Below are 20,319 nucleotides of genomic sequence, written 5' to 3'. Positions count from 1 at the left end.
TTTTGACAGTGCAGTTATTACGAAACGCGTCATCACATAATAAAAAAAAATGATGCTAAGAAAGGTAAACGATACTCAACATAGAAAACGACTATCTGGTTTATATTAGTGTATACTGCTTACTTGTGGACGAAAGATAAAGTAGATAATGTGTGTGATGGTGAGAGAGTGAGAGTGATTGGATTACATAAGTAAAATATTTTAGATGTTGGGTGTATCAATTACGTCGGGATTAAAACGTTACCAAAATTGAATGGAATAAAATACTCATTCGACAGATATAACGTTGAAAAAGGTGTTTTTAACTTTTAACTGATAACAAAAAATATATACCTACAAGAAGAAACATGTTATAAGAAACTAAAATTAGCTTTGAGGGCAGATCTAGTGAACTTTGATGATATAGTACATTTTAAATGTATAGGTTATCAGACAGTAGTATTAGCGAATCCTCTGACCTCCGACAATCAAATTATGAATTTACAGATCTTGCATCATCGAGTATGTTTTGAATACCTCATCTCTTATGGTCTTCTTCAGCTGTTCAAATTATGGCTGCTTTGCGGATGAACGATTCGGCAGTTAGACATTTCAGAAAAATAAATACTACATGTGTGTCAAAGAAATATCCGCATTCTGCTCGTAGTGTATACAGTTTAAATTGCAGTTATGGTGTTATTATGAAAAATGTTAACGTAAATTATAAAAGTATTTGCAATATTGGTCTGAGACATTTTCAAAGGTCAACGTGCTACATAAAGGTATGTTTACTAAATTATTAGTTTTTTGCAAAATGTTGCTTATAACGATTCCCTTATCATTTATTTGACCAATATAGTGGTTTTTTTTATTTATTTTATGCTTGTTTTTTTTTAGAATTGAGGTTATATTATCAGTCCAGTTACATTATCAGACGTGAAATTCATTAACCATTTTTTTCTAACAGGAGTAGTTTGTTCAGTTTTATTGTATATGAAACTTTTGCGTTTATGCTAATTCCTTTATCCATTTATATTTATTTTACAATCGTAAAATAATTTTTTCCATTGCCGTTTTTTATTTTATATTAAGAACATTTGCAGCTCAGTTTTTCTTCTGAAAAATTAGTGCTCAGATTTTTAGATGCGTATCTGGAAAATAAAACAACTGCTGTTTATCATTTTTATAAAAATATTATGTATATTTATTGTATTTCAATATTTCATCCCTTATGGTTACTGTTAATAAATAAGGTTTGGTGGTCGGTGAAATCCTATTTCAGTAATACAGTCATTTAACACTTTTCTGTATAACATAGTTTAAAAAAAAAAATTATTTTTGGGACTTTGTGAAAAAATCAATTTATTATAAATATTGAAAATAAGAAGACTTACATTTATTGGATGTATTTATATTTAAATAAATTCAGAAACAAATAAAAATCTTAATCTGGTAACAAGACATTTAGGAATTATTGGGATGACTACAATGCTAGGGTACTGTAACAGAAATAAGGACACGGACTGCCCAAGTCATTCAATTAAATACAGGGTCCAAAGGTCCTAATAGAACAAAATTAATAAAAAGGGCGTTCTCCTTGTCCCTTCTGTATGAAAGGGAAAGGAGAGAAAGAAATTGCATATATTAACAATGTAATTCTCATAAGAAAATTTCCAAATGACATAAAAAGCATTTTATGCTGAAATTTTATATTTTCTGCTTTAATGAAATTATATATTCAAATATATAATAGCCTGCTGTATGCCAGAAGCTGCTGGTGATGAAACACTCCATATATTACTTTTTTTCATATATTTTGAGAAAGGTTTTCACATTTTTCTTTATTAAACGTGGCTACTTTGTTATGAATTATTCAGTATTAAGAGTACAAAACCTTATATACATTTTGTGTACATTGTTTCTCTCATTTCTTCATCGGGTAACCTAAGCTTCTTAGACCTTTTGGTTGTTAACCTTAATTAATTTTTAAGGTTAACCTTAATTAATTTTTAAGGTTAACAGGTAAGTATTTTAAAATTCAAATACTATCAATTTTCATGATAAATGGATTATTTAATTTTTGAATTACCATTAAAGAAACAATTATCAATTAAAGATTCATTATAAATAATTGTTTAACAACTCATATTATTTTAATACTTTAAATTGATATTTTTTAAAAATATATTTTATCTTCTTTCATTTCTCTAATTGATCTTTGAATAAAATATCATCAGTACTTACGTATTAGTCCGTTGACCAATAAATTGCAAACTTTTGGGTTATTGTTAATTCACCCATTATATTACCATTTTTATAACCATTTATATTTATTTATTTTATAAATATAATTTAACCAAACTTAACCTACACTTGGCTTCACTTGCTAACCATGACTAATTAACACACTAATGTTTAAGTATTTAAATAATAAATTGTTTAAATAATCAAAACATTACTGTTAATTAGTTGAGGTTAGCGAGCAATAGGTTAAGTTTGGTTAATTTATATCTCTATTTATAAACAATAATGATATTTTTAATATGTAAAATATGTTAATTATCGTGTAACTTTCAAGTATTTTAAAATTTGCAGACTCATTATGGTTATGGTCGACAGGCAAATACATAAGTACCAAAATATCTATTTGTATGAATATCTTATTTTCTCATCTTGATGTAGATGTAGTTTTTTTATGAAGATAGAATGAATTGTTTATTTTTACTGTGCTTTTAGTTTTTGTTAAAATAGCTATTATTAAGTACAAAGTTATTATTTAAGATTATTAATCTGATATTGTTTATCTCTTTAAAGTAAATAATTTTCATCATCAACCATTATGGCGAAAAACATACCAGATTATTTATTTATATTTTTAAGAAAAATATAAATAAAAATAAACCACAAAATTTACTTTTCTGTATTTAGTTACATAAACAGTAATAAATTCAACTAAAAAAGAAAATCAACAGTTTTTTAGGGATTTGGAGACAAACTATTTTATGCCCCTTTCTTCTCCAACATCCCTTCATTAAACTTCCATCTATAAGGCCCTCCATTATGTTAATAAGTGAATAAAACTAAAAAATAAATGCCCTTAATTATTTAATAGTTAACACTAATATTTTTTTGTTTTGTTTACTTTTACTGTTTAGAAACAAAAAAAGATAAGTTATTTAAGAACACAGTTTTGTGCTTAATATATTTTTTATTATAATAGTTAACATCTTATAGCTATGAAGAGGTGGGGTTTCTGTTGTTTCTGCCTAATGAAAACTAACTGTTCATTAAAAAAAAAAACTTTGTACAAATTGTTGGGGAGAAAACAGTTAATCTATTAATGTTCATGACTCATTTTTCCATTACATTGCTAAAGTTCTTTTGTATTTAAAAACAACAGTTTCATTTTAATATTTTTCTCAACGCATTGATTGCAGGCTGCAGGATGTTTCGATAGATGCTAGCAAATACAGTGTATCACTTTATCACAAGATTTATAACCCTTTTATTCTACACTTTAATATTATAGTATTTTCATGTATAAGATTTATACAGTTTTTGAAACAATTTGATCTTAGCAGTTATTTTAGTGTGTTTAATATTGATATGCCTGCTATTCCTTATAGCAGGTGGAGAAATCACCTGTTCTCAGCAAACAGCAAATGGCTGCTTATTCACTTCAATTGTTTTTGTTAACTTAATGTTTATTAGAGTGATCTTACAGCTCTGTTTGGTGATTCAACATGTTTAGCTATGCAGTATTACTGTTGGGCAGAAAAAAAATAGTTTGTATCACAGTGAAACAACAATTAATTTTTTTTTTCCTAAGAAATGGCAGTTTAGTAAAACCGTTTGGTATCTCTTAGTATATTAGTAAGTAGATCGCTTAGTTAATCTTTTATCAGCATTTTCCATTGACCATTTCATTCATTTAGTGCAGATAAATACATGGGGATTGTGAATTCAGTGTTAATTTTAAGTTTTACATTTGTTTATTCTTGAATACTTTTTAGACTTTGTTTATATGAATCCTTTAAATAGTTACTTGTCAGAAGAGTTCATATATTAGAAACTTAAAATTCCTTACACTATTACCTTTCTAAGAATCTTTGCTGGGATATTCCATTTTAATTCAACAAATGATCAGTGCATCACTATTTTGGATTTTGATGATATTTGGTATATGATAATTACCCACCTTGTAGTGGCCAAAAAATATTTTTTTATATTTAAAAAAATTTTTTTTCTTGAGTAATAGACTATTTTCTAACTAGTCAACAGTTAAAAACAGCCATTTTCGTCATTATTCCATGAGCTGTAACATTCTTATTTTGCACTGGATAGAGGTCAAAAAGGGTGTTTTGGAAACAGTAAAGATGGAACTTCATGTTAGTGTACTCAAAATTCATTTTGTTACATAACTATATCTTGTAATGTTTTCTGAAGTTACATTTACAAGTTGTTTTTTTAAATTTTGAACCCAAAATAAATAATGAAGGGCTTAGGGTAACAGGCCTGTTTTTTACCTTATAACTCTTAGGTACTAGTAGTACTTATAAAAAAAAAATTGGACTGTTACCGAGTGACCTTCATTAAAAAAAAGCCGCCAAATCGTAATATTTTGAAAATGTCTCATTTTTGGGGCCCAAAAACCATGTGTGGGACAGGTGGCAAAAATCTGAAATTTTTACAGCAGTAAGTATGTTTTATGTACTTTAAAACCATATAAAATGTATTTTGTTACTCAAAGGGGTTGATGAGTAATGAAGCCAACAAAACCACTAAAAACACTGTTTCTTCTAACCGTAAAAAACGTATTAAAAAATACTGATGTTATGTATTTCTTTCAGATTATAAAAATTACAACTAAATTCATTAGAATAAATATATTGTTAATTAATAAACAGTCAGTTACAGAATGATAAACAATTCAACTATATTAACAAGTTGTTCAATTCACTATTACTTAGTTTTACTCCTGCTAATTATAAAAATTACAACTAAATTCATTAGAATAAATATATTGATAATTAATAAACAGTCAGTTACAGAATGATAAACAATTCAACTATATTAACAAGTTGTTCAATTCACTATTACTTAGTTTTACTCCTGCTAATGGAAGTTATCAATCTTGCACTTTTTGATAACAAATTTAACTAACATAACTTAGTGCTTCTGCCATTTTTTTTTATTGAGTAGAACTGATAAGTCCTCATTCATCTTTGGTGTAATGTTATGTCTTCTTCCAGTTGTTGATAGAAAAAGCTCTGTAGGCGTGAGAATCTTTAAAATATTTTCCAGTTGAACTCATGTTTGATTATCCCTCAATGATTTCTTGAATGAAATACCCTGAAAATGAGAAAAGTGTATTTGATATTCCTCTTCATTCTAATGTATTTTGACTTCAGTGACTTCGCCTAACCACCGCTTGCCATCGAATACACGGCAGACATAATTTTTACGTATAAAGCAATCAGAAACACTAATGTCCTTGTGTACCGATACTAAAGTAAATAATTCTGATTCAGAGGTCGCTTGGACTTTCAGAATACATCTCTGACTTGTTGGAACATAACTGTGAAAGGTTCTTGTTTCTGGGACTGTTGTGATTACCTGATTACAAGAACTGAGGTATTTATTCTTCAGTCACTTGAACATCTTTATTCGAGCAGAAAATAAATGTCATATTTTTAATATTGTCTTTGCAATAATTGAATATTTCAGAAGGTGTAACAATTTGATTGTTGACTATCATTTGAAGGCTTGATTTAGTTACAGTCCTTTTTACAGGTCTACCAATACCAACACATGGTCCTTTTCCATGGTATGAGGCAAAAAATGCCATTCACCTGCGATTTCAAAATCATCTTGATGGTAGCACAAATTTATGAATTTTTTTTGTTTTTATATTGAATTGCAATCAGAAAAATTAAAAAATTGTTAACTAGTGGTACCAGTGTTTTTACTTTATTTATAAGTTGCTTTTGGAAGCAGAAGGACGTTGTAGTATTGTGCTATAAGTAATCACTAATCACACAGGAGCTTTGGCTTTGTAATTTTCCTTCTTTTTTAAAATATATGAGAAATGGATGTGCGTGGCATAAGTTATTGACCAATGATATGACGACTTCATCCTGTACCACAAAAGGAAAATTTTAGAGAAATCTCCCATTACAATACATTCACCCTCCAACAAGTTTTCCTTTTTAATGTTGAGGAAATTAGCTTCTTTCTTTACAACAAAATGATACCTTTTTAGAATACTTAAATTTTCAGTAAGTTTATCTAAGTACTCTTGAAATAGAAGAATTTGAATAGTTAGTTCACAATGGTCAACAGAAACCCACTGTTTGAAGGTAATTTCAAAATCAAAATCGTTGCAACTCTTGCAATAATCTGAGCACTTTATTAGTGCCTGGACATTTTCCACACTGTGACAGTATGCATGTTTCATTTTCTGTATCACATACCACGGTTGAAAGTAGATAATAATCAGACACAGAGACAGACAGACAGATACAGACACACAGAGACAGAGCGAGTATCTGATCCACCGGCCAGAACACAAAATTTAGATCTTAAATCAGCAAATTTTGAAAAACCAATTTTTAGATTATGTTTTTCTAAGGCTGTGTATAATTCTTTTAAGTTACATAAGACAAGCTTTTTTGAATATTAATTTTCTTCCCGCCAGCTTGTCTTACAGAGAAACAATCCTTCTTTTCTGATATCATTTGGCTGTGCTCATCATTCTGGTAAAAATCCGAACACATTTTCATCATTTACATGACTGTGTTTCTTTTTGCGGCAAAATTCCACTTGTTTTAACTAATTGTTTGAATTGACAGGCTAAATACTACCACTAAACTCATTTTAATTTTTTTGATTGCACTAGCTGTTTAGTAATAAACTTAAAATATTAATTTTTTCCTGGGTTGATGTAACTGATTTCATTTTATCCTTTATTTTAATAATTAATTCTTCATATTTCATACCTAAATTAGCATAAATTGCTGGTACTAAACTGTTTCTTCTGTGGAAATATTTAAATCAAAGGAATCCTTTATTTTACTGGTAACTGACTGCTATTTTTGTGACTTTATATTTTAAAATTGGTTCTTTTGTGCTGCTCGATAATTTTTTAATCATAACGGGGGAGATGCAAAGTGCTGAACAAGCTTTATTCACTGACTCGACTATAACACATTGAGGCTCAAATACATCGTGACATTCCGGTTCGCTTTTTGTATCATCTTGTAGTTTTTGTATTTTGTTTAAGCATTTTGTAAACAGTGCTCTGCCTGGAATTAATTTTAAATTTGGATTGCTTATTGAAAGTGCCAAAGATATTTCTCAGAGATTTCTTAACCGGTTTGGTGTGACAGCTAAATGACTCAGAGCAACTTTTCCCATTAATATGAAAATATTTATCTAAATATTCGGTTTATGAAAAGTACAGAAATTTATTGTATCAGTACATCCACTTCTTTAAGATATCAATGTTATTTGCTGTTCAGTAAACTCTAAAGTATTGTGTAATGCCTAAGATCTATTGTAAGTCAATTTGTGACATGCTGTTTCAGTGTGAATGCCAATTGAACACACCATAATCCGTTTTTTATAAAATGCAAGGGTTTTTACAATAACAATTCAGTTAGTATAAATTATAAAACTACCAATTGCACCTCACTTTGTCTTATCCCAGTTTCTTTACAGCTAAAATAAAAATTTATATAATTAAAATTAAAAATAAAAGGTATCTCATAAAAGAGAAGTTCACTGCTAATAAAATTACTTTATAAACAATTGTACATTACCTAACCACAGTATTAACACTAGCAACAATACAGCATACCACATTGAAATCAAAACACTAACTGAGCCTTCTGCAATACATTCAGGTTACGCAAACATACATGTTCATGCATGTCTATTCCCTTTCATATTTAAACATGAGTTTGTGTATACGAGTCATACTTTAAGTAGCACACTATCTGGAATATAAGCTATCTCATTATAGACATATCAGAACATTTTGTTTAGTAGGCTTACATTAATATCTGAAAGATACATGCTGTGAATTTTGTGGATACATTGTTCACGGTTAGAAGGAACGGTGTTTTTAGTGGTTTTGATGGCTTCATTACTCGGCAACCCCGTTGAGTAACCTAATAAATTTTAATCTCTTTAAACATCATGAAAAGTACTTACTGCTGTAAAATATTTAGATTTTTACCATCTTTCTTTCTTTTTCTTGTTTAGCCGCCGGCAATTACCTTTCAGATAATACTTCAGAGGATGAATGAGGATGATATGTATAAGTGTAAATGAAGTGTAGTCTTATACCAAATATCATCAAAATCAAAAACAGTGACGCAGTAAAATTTAAAAACATTTGTTTGATTGAAATGGATTACTTCTGTTTCCATTATTTTAATGTTCCAGATTTTCAAAAAGTTATTTTAACTCTTTTTGGTCACTGTGGTTAGTGATGATTATTATTAGTTTGAAGGGATAAACTATATCTGATTAATAAATACAACATTTTTAATGACTTAAAAATATTTTCAGTTCTCTTGTTCTAGTACTGCTGCTATCAGTCTGATGTTACCTGATTTATTGATATTAGTTTTAGTTGGGCAGACATATAGTTAGAATTTTGTAGAAAAAGTATGTTGTATTTGAATTGTGTGTGCTCATTTATTACATTTCATTATGTTACAGTACATAATGATGTAGATTTTTTTTGTGCTTGTATAAAATATCGGTGGTTGGCAGTGTTAGTGGATTTGTTTTATGAAATGCTTAACTTTTTGATCTTCTTTGAAAAATAATACCATCTTTGTTTTGTTTATAGTACGGTTAAAATAAACAAAAGATATTGGTGTAACTATTAAGTATTCAACGGCATTGACCTTTTAGTTTTATTCTCTTATTAACAAAATGAGTGCCTTATAGATTGAAGGGAAGTAAAATTGTTTGTCTGCAAATGCCTAAAGAACCGTTGATGTTCTCTTTTTTAGTTGAATTTGTTATTATGAATGTGACTAAATATTGAAAAGTAAATTTTACCGTCTAATTTTATTTATACTTTTCTTATTGATTTTTTTTTGTGAAAAGAATTTTTTTGGCATTGTGAGGTATAGACATTATAACCTCGCATTTCAGATTATTCCGTTCCATTCGACCGAATGAATTGAAACGCACTTGAAAGTAATGGGAAGGACATATAGGAGAAGACGTCGAAGGAAATTCTCAGTTTGTGATGAAAATCGTGGCTACCGTTTGGGAAAAGGTGACGGTGGATTTTTACCGCTAATACAGTGGATGTCTTGTAATCGTTGGAAACCTACCTGTAATATTGTACCTGCAATATTTCCACATACCGGACGAGGATTAATGGCTAAACAAGATATCGTTTGTGACGATATTATTGTTAAAATACCTGGTGAATTGTTAATTACTGTTGAAACTGTGTCAAATTCGAGTATCGGTTCGATATTTAATTGTCGTGAGAAAACTTTTACTACTCAACAAGTTATTACTGTATTTATAATGTGGCAGAAACATATAGGAACTAAGGCATTTTGGAATAGGTATATAGAATCATTACCGTTGTCGATCGATAGCCCAATATTTTGCCCTTTAGAGCAAGTAAAAATATTTCCTGAATATCTTAGCGAAACTATAATAACATTAAAGAAATCGGTTATTGAACTATATGAAGGTTTCATTAGTATTTTAAACGATACTGATATTTGTTCGCATTGTGGTGATAAATTTTGTGATATATTTCGTTTAGATGATTTTTTATGGGCGTGGTTTATTATAAATTCTCGCGCTGTCTACATGTCTCCAGAACAAAATTCAAACCATAGTATTAATTTATCTGATAAAAATTGTTTAGCCATGGCTCCTTATTTGGATATGTTTAATCATTCGAATATCGCTAAAGTTAAAGCGTACGTCGATTCGAGCGATAACTCGTATCAAATAAAGACTTTAGTACCATTTAATAAAAACGAACAAGTTTTTATTAATTACGGTTCGCATTCTAATTTAAAATTATTTCTCGAATACGGTTTTATTTTACCTTCTAACCATAACGATAGTATTTCGGTAACGTTTGAAAATATTTGTAATGCGGTTTTAAAAACTTATCCCGACTGTAATAATTCGACCGGTAAAAAATATAAATTTTTAAAAAATCATGACTTTTTAAGTAATTTATACTTACACGTCGAAGGACTTTCTTGGAGCGCTAAAGTTGTTATTTTTATTCTTTTGTTACCCGATACAGTTCAACCTAAAACAATACAGCTAAAAGTCTTTTCGAGCGATTTTAATGAAAATGAATTGAATGAAATTTCTAAAGTCGGTATTATTTTAGTTAATAATAAGAAAACCGATTTAAATAATGAAATCGAAAGAATGGAAAACGCTGTTGGAAATGTTGATTCTGATACTTTGTGTAATAGTGTAAAGATTGGAATTGATTTATTTAAAGAATATCAGAATATTTTGATTAGTTGTCATAATTCATTATCAAAATATCTTCTGTAAAAATATTTTTTAATATTTTCTATTTTGATTGTATTCTTATCTTTTATAATAAGATATGAATTATATATTAGTGTATTTTATATAAATAATAAGCTATGCTAGATTGTAAAAAGTAAATGCTCAAGAATCTTTTAAAATAAAATAAATCTAAAACTTCATGTAAAATGATTGTCATAATCATCAGTAGATATACAGATGAAGTAAATGTAAATATGGAAACAAAACTTAAAAAAGTAAATGAATATAAAAGAGAATATTAATAATAAAAATTCAATAATGAACTACGTGAAGAAATTTTTAAAGAAAGTCTTTTATATTGTAGATAGAAATAATTGTATATAAAAGGTTATCTAATGGTTGTTTGTTTGGTCGCATTAAAATTTTATTTTTATTAATGTATTGATTTATGTTTAATATTTTATTAATTCACTATATTTTTATTAAAATACTAGCTGGCCAGGGCTCACTTCGCTTGCCCCTCCTATCTAGCTGCTAGACCCCCACTTCATTCATTATCCTCATGCTTGTGAGATTAATACTATTAAAGCCTGTTGAATTTATAAAACTACCAGTGTTTTGTAATTTCTTTAGAACAGTAAGTTCAGCATAAGACTCGAAACATTGAGTGATCTGAAGTATGCGGGTTTCAGAATAGTCAGTCCCCACCTTAAAAATTGTAGTTACAGCTGGTTACCTGTCCTTCGTACGGTAAAATAAATATTTTGCTTAGTTCTTAATGTTACCCGACAAACACCTTGGTCAGGTGATCATACTTTTTCTCATTTTTTTTTTTTTTTAAATAAATAAAAATCTATTGTTAATTTGCCACCAAAAACAAATCAAACATTTCTTAGATTTCTATCTATGTTTATAGAAGAAAAGATACATAAATACAATATCTTTTATTTTTTTAAATTCCTGTGTGTCTATTGATGATAGTTTGACTGTTGATATCCTAGATTTTTATTTTTTTGTGAGCGATTTTTGAGAAGTTTTTCTTTTTGATTTTAGAAGATATATTAAATTAAATATTTCAGTTAGATATAATACTAATTATATATTACCTACTGAATTCTAAAATGTAACGTAAAATTTAAAGTGTGACTGCAATCATTTTTGTACATTTTGGCGAAAGTTTTCAACTAGCAATAATTGCTTCTCAAATGAACTTCATTGCTTGTGAAATTGCCATTTTATTGTAACGGTGTTTCAAAAAGGACACAACCCCTTTGTTTGACGACGTGAATTTATTACAAAAATATTGTTAATAAAATACTTTATCACAATATTCAAATTACATTTAATATCTTTACAATAGATGATCAAAATTATTTCCGGTGGTCCCGATGCAGGTCGTACACGTTTCATAACATTTACAGCCACTTTTCGTAATGTTTGAAATATTACTTTCAGTGTTAGCCTTCAGTTCGTTAAGCGTATGAGGATTGTTTTTAAAAACTACACTTTATAAATACTCCCAAAGGAAAAAGTCTGCTGGTGTAAGATCTGGGAATTTTGGAGGCCACAACCCTTCTGATATGAAACGATGGCCAAAAAATTCCTGTAACATATCCAGCGTTTAATTAGCAGTATGACACGTTGTGTTATCCTACTGGAACCGACATTCATGTGTAAATCTAACATGACAATGAACTGTTCGATTAAGTAACCACGCCGTCTACAGGTTCTCAAAAAATAAAGGCCCTATTACACGACGCCGAGAGATCTCACACCGAACACCATACGTTGTGCAACGGTCGTTCATGAAACGCCTGAGGATTTTCAACGCTCCATATTCGGCTGTTAATGTAGCCATCCAAGTGAAACCGTGCCTCGTCGTTAAAATAAATCCGATCCAAAATTTCAATACCGTTATCAAGAGAACAAAACCGATGTCAATACTGTAAACGCTTTCCGTGGTTTACTTTAAGTTCTTGAACGACACCGATGCGATAAGCATATGATCTGTAATTTTTTAGTAGCCCTGAAAGCTGTAGATAGTGAAAGCCCAATCTGTGAAGATAACTTTCTGAGCGATTTTCTGGGTGAGCGAGTCAAACGTACGTTCTTTCACATCCTCCAGAACTACTTCTGTTGTTAACAGTGACGATCGACCTGTGGCCTTCCGGTAATGTACACTCCTAGTCTTACAAAATACGCGATATTGTTGAGTTATTAGGAACTGAAGAATTGGGAAATTTTATCAGAAACTCGTCTTTCATTCATTCTTAAGATTTATACGCGTAATAAGTCCATAATAAACACGTTCGTCCTTGGAAAACGACATATTTAACACAGTAGAGACGAATTTATACTGGTACAGCACAAAAGAACGATCTCAACTGTTACAAGCCGCTAATCTTGAGTACAGTTTTGACAACTGACATGTACGGAGAAGTAAAATTGACCTATTCGTGATTTCTACCTTCTTAATCTTAGGGTTGCATCATTTTTGAAACACTCGTTTTATACGCGCGCGCGCGCGTATGTGTTAGATGAGTTGAGCGTATGATTTTTGTTAAAAATAAATTCTTAGTTGAAAATTAACACACCACTGAAATGATTTTTAATAGTTTGAAATCTGCACTTTAATGCAAATGCTGTTATTATTGTAACGTTTTTGAATTTATTCAACATTGACTAAATGAGTTGACGGCAAGGAGGTTATGGTTTTGAATATTACAGTGTATTAAACTGTAAATTATTGTATTTAAAGTGGTGCTTTAACTTTGAGTTTATTTTAAAAACTAATTTCTTAGTTTACTTTCATGTATTTGTATTTCAATAAAAATGTGTAATTTATTACATATATAGTATGTATATATCCAATTATTTCTTCTCTTATGCTGAAAATAGAGATATTTTTATGAGACAATCAGTAATCTCAGTCCCCATTTAAATTAGTTTAATTATTAAATGACAATTGCTTTTATAATTTTTGAATAATTTTAGATTATTAGAGGCAGTTTAAAACAGTTATTCAGAAAGCATTCCAGATTGTTTTTTGTCATAAAAGAAAGTTTATTAAGTCATTCCCAAGTTGATCTTTGAGCCAGTACTAATTTCTTTTTCATTTGTAGGTTTTTGTAGCATATCATCTATTTTTTTGTTGTTATTAAATGTAATGACAATCACCACTATTTTAAAATTAAGACTTGATTTTTTACTTTTATTTATTAAATAATATCCATAATGATATTTAATTAGATTAGTGAACTAATAAGCTCTTAATTAGCATAGTTTGTTGTAAAATAAATCTTTTATGATTGACAATCTTTCTACTATTCATTCCTTTTAAAGTGCCAAAAAAAATTTAATGTTAATGAACATTCTCCCTTTTTCATGATTGTGTGACACACACACAGAGAGAGAGAGAGATAAAAAAAAATACACACACATACATATATATATATATGAAGTGCGACAATAAAGTAATGAGACTGATGTGAAAAAAATGTTGCTTACCGTTTTAGTCATGTTTAGTGTTGTCTCCTTCAAAGTAGTTCCCCTCTGATTGTGCACACTTATTCCAGCGCTTCTGCCATTGATGGTAACATTTCTGGAACTCATCTTCTGTAATATTCTCCAAGACCCTCGTCACAGATTTTTGGACATCTTGTGTTGTGAAAATGGTGTCCCTTGACCGCCATTTTGACTCTTGGAAATAGAAAAAAGTCGCACGGAGCGATATCTGGTGAATAAGGTGGCTGTGGTAGTACTAAAACTTGTTTTGAGGTTAAAAATTGCTGTACTGACAGAGCAGTATGGGATGGCGCATTATAGTGATGCAATTATCAGCAATGTTGGCACGGACACGAAGAACTCGTTTACGAAGTCTTTCTAAAATTTCTTTGTAGAAATATTGGTTAACTGTTTGTCCAGGAGGCACCCACTCTTTATGAACAATTCCCTTGGAATCGAAGAAGCACACAAGCATGCATTTCACTTTTGACTTTGACATGCAATCTTTTTTTGGTCTGGGTAATCCCTTTGAGCACCATTGCGAACTTTGGCGTTTTGTCTCTGGATCGTATTGAAAAAACCAACCTTCATCACCATTGATAACACGGCTCAACAAATCTGGATTGATTTCCGTTTGCTCTAACAGATCGGCTGCCACATTTTTCCGTGTTTCTCGCTGTTGTGTGAGTTTTTCGGGGACCATTTTTGCACAAATCTTTCTCATACCAAGATCTTCAGTTAATATTAGACAAACCGTTTCTCGAATGATGTTGAGTTCTTCTGCAATCATTTTCACGGATAATCTTCGATCAGATTATACGATTTCACGCATCCTGGTCAAGTTGACATCTGTCTGTGAGGTTGATGATCGTCCACTGCGGTCTTCATCTTCAACATTGGTTCTGCCTTCACTAAAAATTTTATGCCACCGAAAAACTTGAGCTCTTGACATAACCTCCTCTCCAAAAGCCTTCTGAAGCTTACCATAAATTGACGTCGCGTTTTCACCCAATTTAACACAAAAAGACATGGCATACCGTTGCGCAAAATTTTGCGGTTTCATTTCTGTGACGAGAGACACAAACACGTGTTCACTTATTACAGCACAACTCACGACTGAGCAGTTGCATCAATGTGCCGCTTGGACTAGAAGTAGCTTATAGACCAAGGTCAAAGATTGTGTGCCTATGCAAGCTGCGGGGTTGCCACATCTTGCAAAGAAAAATCAGTCTCATTTCTTTATTGTCATACCTCGTAAGTATGATATTCTCTAAATCAATTGAAAGGGTAATTTAAAAAGTTAATCACTAGCCAGATTTTATTTTTAAATCTTCAATTCGGCATAAAATAAGACAGTTGATGCAAACCTGAATAATTTAATGTAATAGCTACACCATTTTAAGAAAGTGAGGTAATTATAGTGATGCAAGTTGAGAATTACTCTTAAGGAATAAGTGTTTTTCAAACTAAAAGCTATTTAATAACATAGTGGAGAATACTGCATTAAAGCTCCCAAATATAATACTGTCTCAAGTGAAGGAATGGTAGGAGTGAAAAATGTTTACATTATTTTACTTTCACTTATACTGTAATAGGGTAGAATCAATTTAACATAAAGCATGTGCTATTTCTAAATACTTAATAAGTAAGAATTGATTGTAAGTACAACTCGCAAATTTTTGCTGAAGTAAGATAAAAACCGTGAAATAACTCACCAAATAGTTAACAATTACTTTTCCTTAGCAGAGTAGTACCATCTTTTTTTCTCTCTTGCTTACAAACCCAACATGATCTTCAACAAAATTGTACACCAAAAAAAAACACAGATTTTTCTGCACTTTGTTCACCAGAAGAATATCTAATGGGAGTGACATATATACAGAGACAATATTTAAAGAATAATACAGAAAAAAATAATTATGTTAATATTTATTTTTTTAAGGCTTATTTAAAGATAATAAAGTAAAAAGTAAAGTCATGCTAATAAATAGATAATCACTTAAAATGAAAATAATAAACACACACACACACACGCATATATATATATATATATATATATATATATATATATTTCATGATTTATATATATATATATATAAATCATGAAAACCAAAGGACATAGCCAGTTTAGAGAGAAGTGTGTGTGTGTGTTTGAATTTTATAATTGAATGTGTATTACTTTTAGTTAAGAAAAAATGATGATAAAAGATGTAATCAGTAACAGATTTATTTGATATATGTACATACTGTACTGATATATGTACATACTGTAATCTGGTAAATTTATTTTTAATGTTGTAAAATTAATAATTATTTGATGTGATTAATTGTTATGTAACAAAAAGGAAATTCTCTGTAACAATATATTTTTTAAAAATCCAACCCTATCTATTGTTAATTAACTCTTTTCTGTTTTGGGGAGAATAGTTTATTCCTTCCTGTTTGATGTTCCATGAATTTATATATATATACTAAACTAGTATAGTTTTTTATACTAGCTATTTTTTAAAAAAATCATTTTTTTATTATATATTTAATTACTATCTCTGTTTAAGTTGTGATTACCACAACATCAAAAAAAATCTAAGTAAAATAAGTGTAAAAAAATGGTTTCTGTAAGAAATTTGTTATATTAAAATTATATTAAGTTGTTATTTTATATGACTTTAATGTAATTTTATATTTAATTTTTGAATTTATTTTTATATTTGTTTATTTACAATTTTATTTATCTGTGATTGTTGATTATGAGAACTAATTTCTTGGAAACATTTTAAATTGTGCAGGAAAAAGTCTTACAAATAATTAAAAAAATTGAAGGCGTGCATTCAACTTATTTCTAGTTTATATGTATTTTCATTTAACCACACCAAATCTCTGTTATTGACCATTGACTGTAGATAAATAAGGATTTACTATTATTTTTAATTCTGTATGTCTGCAGAAAGAATAATGTTAATAAAGTTATTTTTACATAATTGTTAGAATTATTAAAATATTTGTGTACTCTGTTTCTTTTGTGTTAAATCCTGTTTGGTGTTAATGAAATTTTTATTTTCTGTTCTAAATATTTTATACATAGTAGTGTAATGGTAGTTTAGATGTAAAATATCTGGAGTTATCCATTGAAAAGTCTATTTTTTTTTTTAGAATTCCTAAATTCTATTATTTTTGCTTATAATGAATGTTATGAATATATATGTAATATAATATATTAATAATAACTCATTAACACATACATATTAAATGTATTTATTATGATGTAATAATAATAATATTATTAATATAATATATTGTTTTGCTTTTAATGTTATGAGAGTATATTTGGTCAATCAGTACCAGACCAAGATGAGATTTTAGAATCGCTACATCAAGTAGTTACCATATTGACATACACAGCATTGACAGTGGTGAATATGTTGGTTTGTTTTAAGTTTGTTGAATTTGTGTAATGGTCCCTAGTTTTCACATGAATGTTTAAGGAGACAAATGTAGCTGAAGTTGAACCTAATGACAATTATGAAAAATGACATGTACAAACATCCCAAATTAGCATTTTCATTTGGACCTTTAGATGTTATATATTTAGTGAATTTTATTTAATTTTTTATTTAATTTTCATGTGACAGTCAAGTTGTTCATTGTTCAAGTTGTACAGTCAAGGACAGTTCATTACTAAAAAAAAATCAAATCATATTTTGTTATTTTGAAATATTTTAAATTTAAGGTTTCTCATTATTAACTATTCATTCTGTCTAAATATATTCTCTTCTGAGATATTAAAATACAAAATAAAAACAAAAAGTTATATTGTTATATTAAATATTATCTCTTTGGGCTCCTTAAAAAAGTAAAAATGAATTATAAAGTTATGTCAGATTGTCATATGGTGACCATCAATGTGAATCATCCTTTCTGTGGTAGAGAGCGAGCAATGATTTTGTATATTAAAGCTGGTTTGTATGTAAGGCTTCATCTAGAAACTTGTATAAAGGGACCGAACAGCTCCCAGGATAAGAAGCTTTGTCCCTTCAAGTGCCTATGACCTTTTCAGAGAGTGGATGCACAGTAGGTGTTTGGGGCATTCTATTACCCCCAGGGGTGAGAAATTGCCCCCAAAGGCAGAAGAAACTTCCTAATAGGAAGTCAATAGCATTAGGATACAAAAGGCAATGAAATACTACTGAATTATTTTTTCCTAGTCAGGTACCATGGTAATATCTTCTTTTTGTTAAATATTCTGGAAGTAAAATGGCTTCCCATTTGGATCTCTGGGGAAGCAGCTGAAGGAGTGTCATAGAAAAGACAAAGTAGTGAGAATAGGTACATGGAGTGTGGGAACATTATTGTCGTCAGGTAAGTAGGAAAACTTGGAGAGGTAAAAATAAATAAAATGGATATAGTAGGGAAAAGTGAGCTTAGATGGGAAGGAAGAGGAGGGTTGAGAAGTGCTGAAGTTACCTTATATTACTCAGGAATTGAAAGAGGAAAAAACAGAGTAGGAATGACTAAAAAAATGTTGTACAAAAAAGACTAAAAAAGAAGAGTACAAAAAGTAATTTATCTCTGGATGGTAGAGTAATGGCCTTAAGGACTGGGAATGCTACAAAAAGATCTATTAATAGTTCAGGTGTACATGCCAATGTCGGAATATAAGGATGAAGATACTGAAAAGATGTAACATGACATTGAGGAGTTATTAGAAAATGAACAGGATTGCTGTAAAGTAATTACAGAAAAATGGATCTTAGTGATGGAAGAAGGCAAAGATGGAAAGACAGTGGGAAAGTTCAGATTGGGAACCCGAAATGAAACAGGAGACATGCTGGTTGAATTTTGCAAAGAGAAGGATTTATTCATTGCGAATATGTTTTTTAAGAATCATAAATAAAGAAGATATACTTGAACAAGATCAACAGATTGATCTCAATTTCAGATAGATCATTCTTTGGTTAAAAAAAAAATATATAGGAATGTTGTAAAAGGCAGATGGGCTTCAGGAGCCGACATAGGAAGTGATCTTATTTTCTTAATTATGGAAATGATTAAAAAGAATTCACACTGTAATGAAGGTGAAGAAATGGAATATAGAGGGGTTAGAGGGTGTAGGGAGAGTAAAAGTGGGTGAAATGCTGACAAAGGCATTTACCATTTATCGATTATCTTGAGTAATTGATAAAAGGGAAAATGAACCAGCAGAGGAAATGTGGTCAAGGATAAAATTATCTATAGGGAAGCTGCAGAGAAATCAGCTTCTATGAAGGCACCTTGGGCAACACAAGAAATGATACAAAAAATAGAAGAAAAAAGAAAATGTAAAAATAAAGAGAGAGAATACAACAGAGCAATCTGTCAAAAGATTGAATAATGAGTTGAGAAGAACACAAAGCTAGGGAAAGGTGACTAAAAGAAGAATGTAAAGACGTAGAAGATTTAGCTGTGAAAATAAATGAAAATCTCACAAATTGGTTGGCATTAGGCTAAGGAGTGAGGCTAGGATGCTGTTAATCACCAACACTGTTTACCTTTTATGTTGAGGAAATGTTGAAAGAAATAATTGGATGGCCAAAAAGGAGCATTCAGAAATGAAAGAAATATAAATTGTGTTAGATTTGCTAACGATCTGCTGATTGTAGCTATTGACACTCGGACATTAAAAGGAATGATAAAAACATTGGAAGTAGGGATGAAGGAATAGTGGATGAAAATAAATGCGAGGAAAATGAAAGTTATGAAGGTGAATGAAAAGGAAGATATGGGTGTTGTAACAGCAGAAGGAAAAATTGAACAAATAAAAAATACAGATGTCTCGGGACAATACTAACTGAAGACTGGAGGAGTAAAGAAGAGATTAAGACGAGAATTGCAATGGCAAAGGAAGCCTTTTTTAGAAAGAAAACATACTCTGCAATAACATGAATCTGAACCTGAGGAAGAAATTTGTAAAATGCTATGTTTGGAGTCTACTTTTGTATGGTAGTGAAACATGGACACTAGGGAAAAAGGCGAGATCAAGGGTTATGAGATCTGGGTCTGGAGGAGGATGTAGAAAAAATGGGTGTACAGAGTAAGTAATGTAGAAGTATTAAGAAGAATAAATGGAAATAGAACAATATTGGTGACTATCAGAAGGAGAAAAGGAAACTAGATTAGGCATATAATTAGGGGAAAAAGAATAATAAATTCTAACAAAGGTTCTTGAAGGCTCCATTGAAGAAGAAAAAAGAAGTGGAAGGAAGAGGCTGTAGTTAATAAATGAGATAAAAGGTAGAGAAGGTTATGATGAGATGAAAAGAAAAAATGGAACAGAAA

At 29.9% G+C, this 20,319-nt stretch overlaps 1 protein-coding gene across 2 annotated transcripts in view; it reads left to right on the top strand.

The window, feature by feature from the left end:
• Positions 1 to 468: 468 nt before the first annotated feature.
• ABCB7 (ATP binding cassette subfamily B member 7) overlaps positions 469 to 20,319 on the top strand; it is a 59,127-nt gene continuing 39,276 nt past the window's right edge. The window contains exon 1 of one of the 2 annotated variants that reach the window (XM_075377966.1): positions 469 to 761. In XM_075377966.1, the coding sequence (XP_075234081.1) occupies positions 552 to 761 (210 nt within the window). In that variant the 5' untranslated portion in view covers positions 469 to 551. The remainder of the gene's footprint in view (positions 762 to 20,319) is intronic. The other variant, XM_075377967.1, reaches the window with a different exon arrangement.

The sequence above is a fragment of the Lycorma delicatula genome, chromosome 10, assembly GCF_047948215.1.
Source record: "Lycorma delicatula isolate Av1 chromosome 10, ASM4794821v1, whole genome shotgun sequence".
Lineage (NCBI taxonomy): Eukaryota > Metazoa > Arthropoda > Insecta > Hemiptera > Fulgoridae > Lycorma > Lycorma delicatula.
The sequence above is the reverse complement of the archived record's forward strand: the minus strand, read 5'-3'. Positions and strand labels throughout refer to the sequence as shown.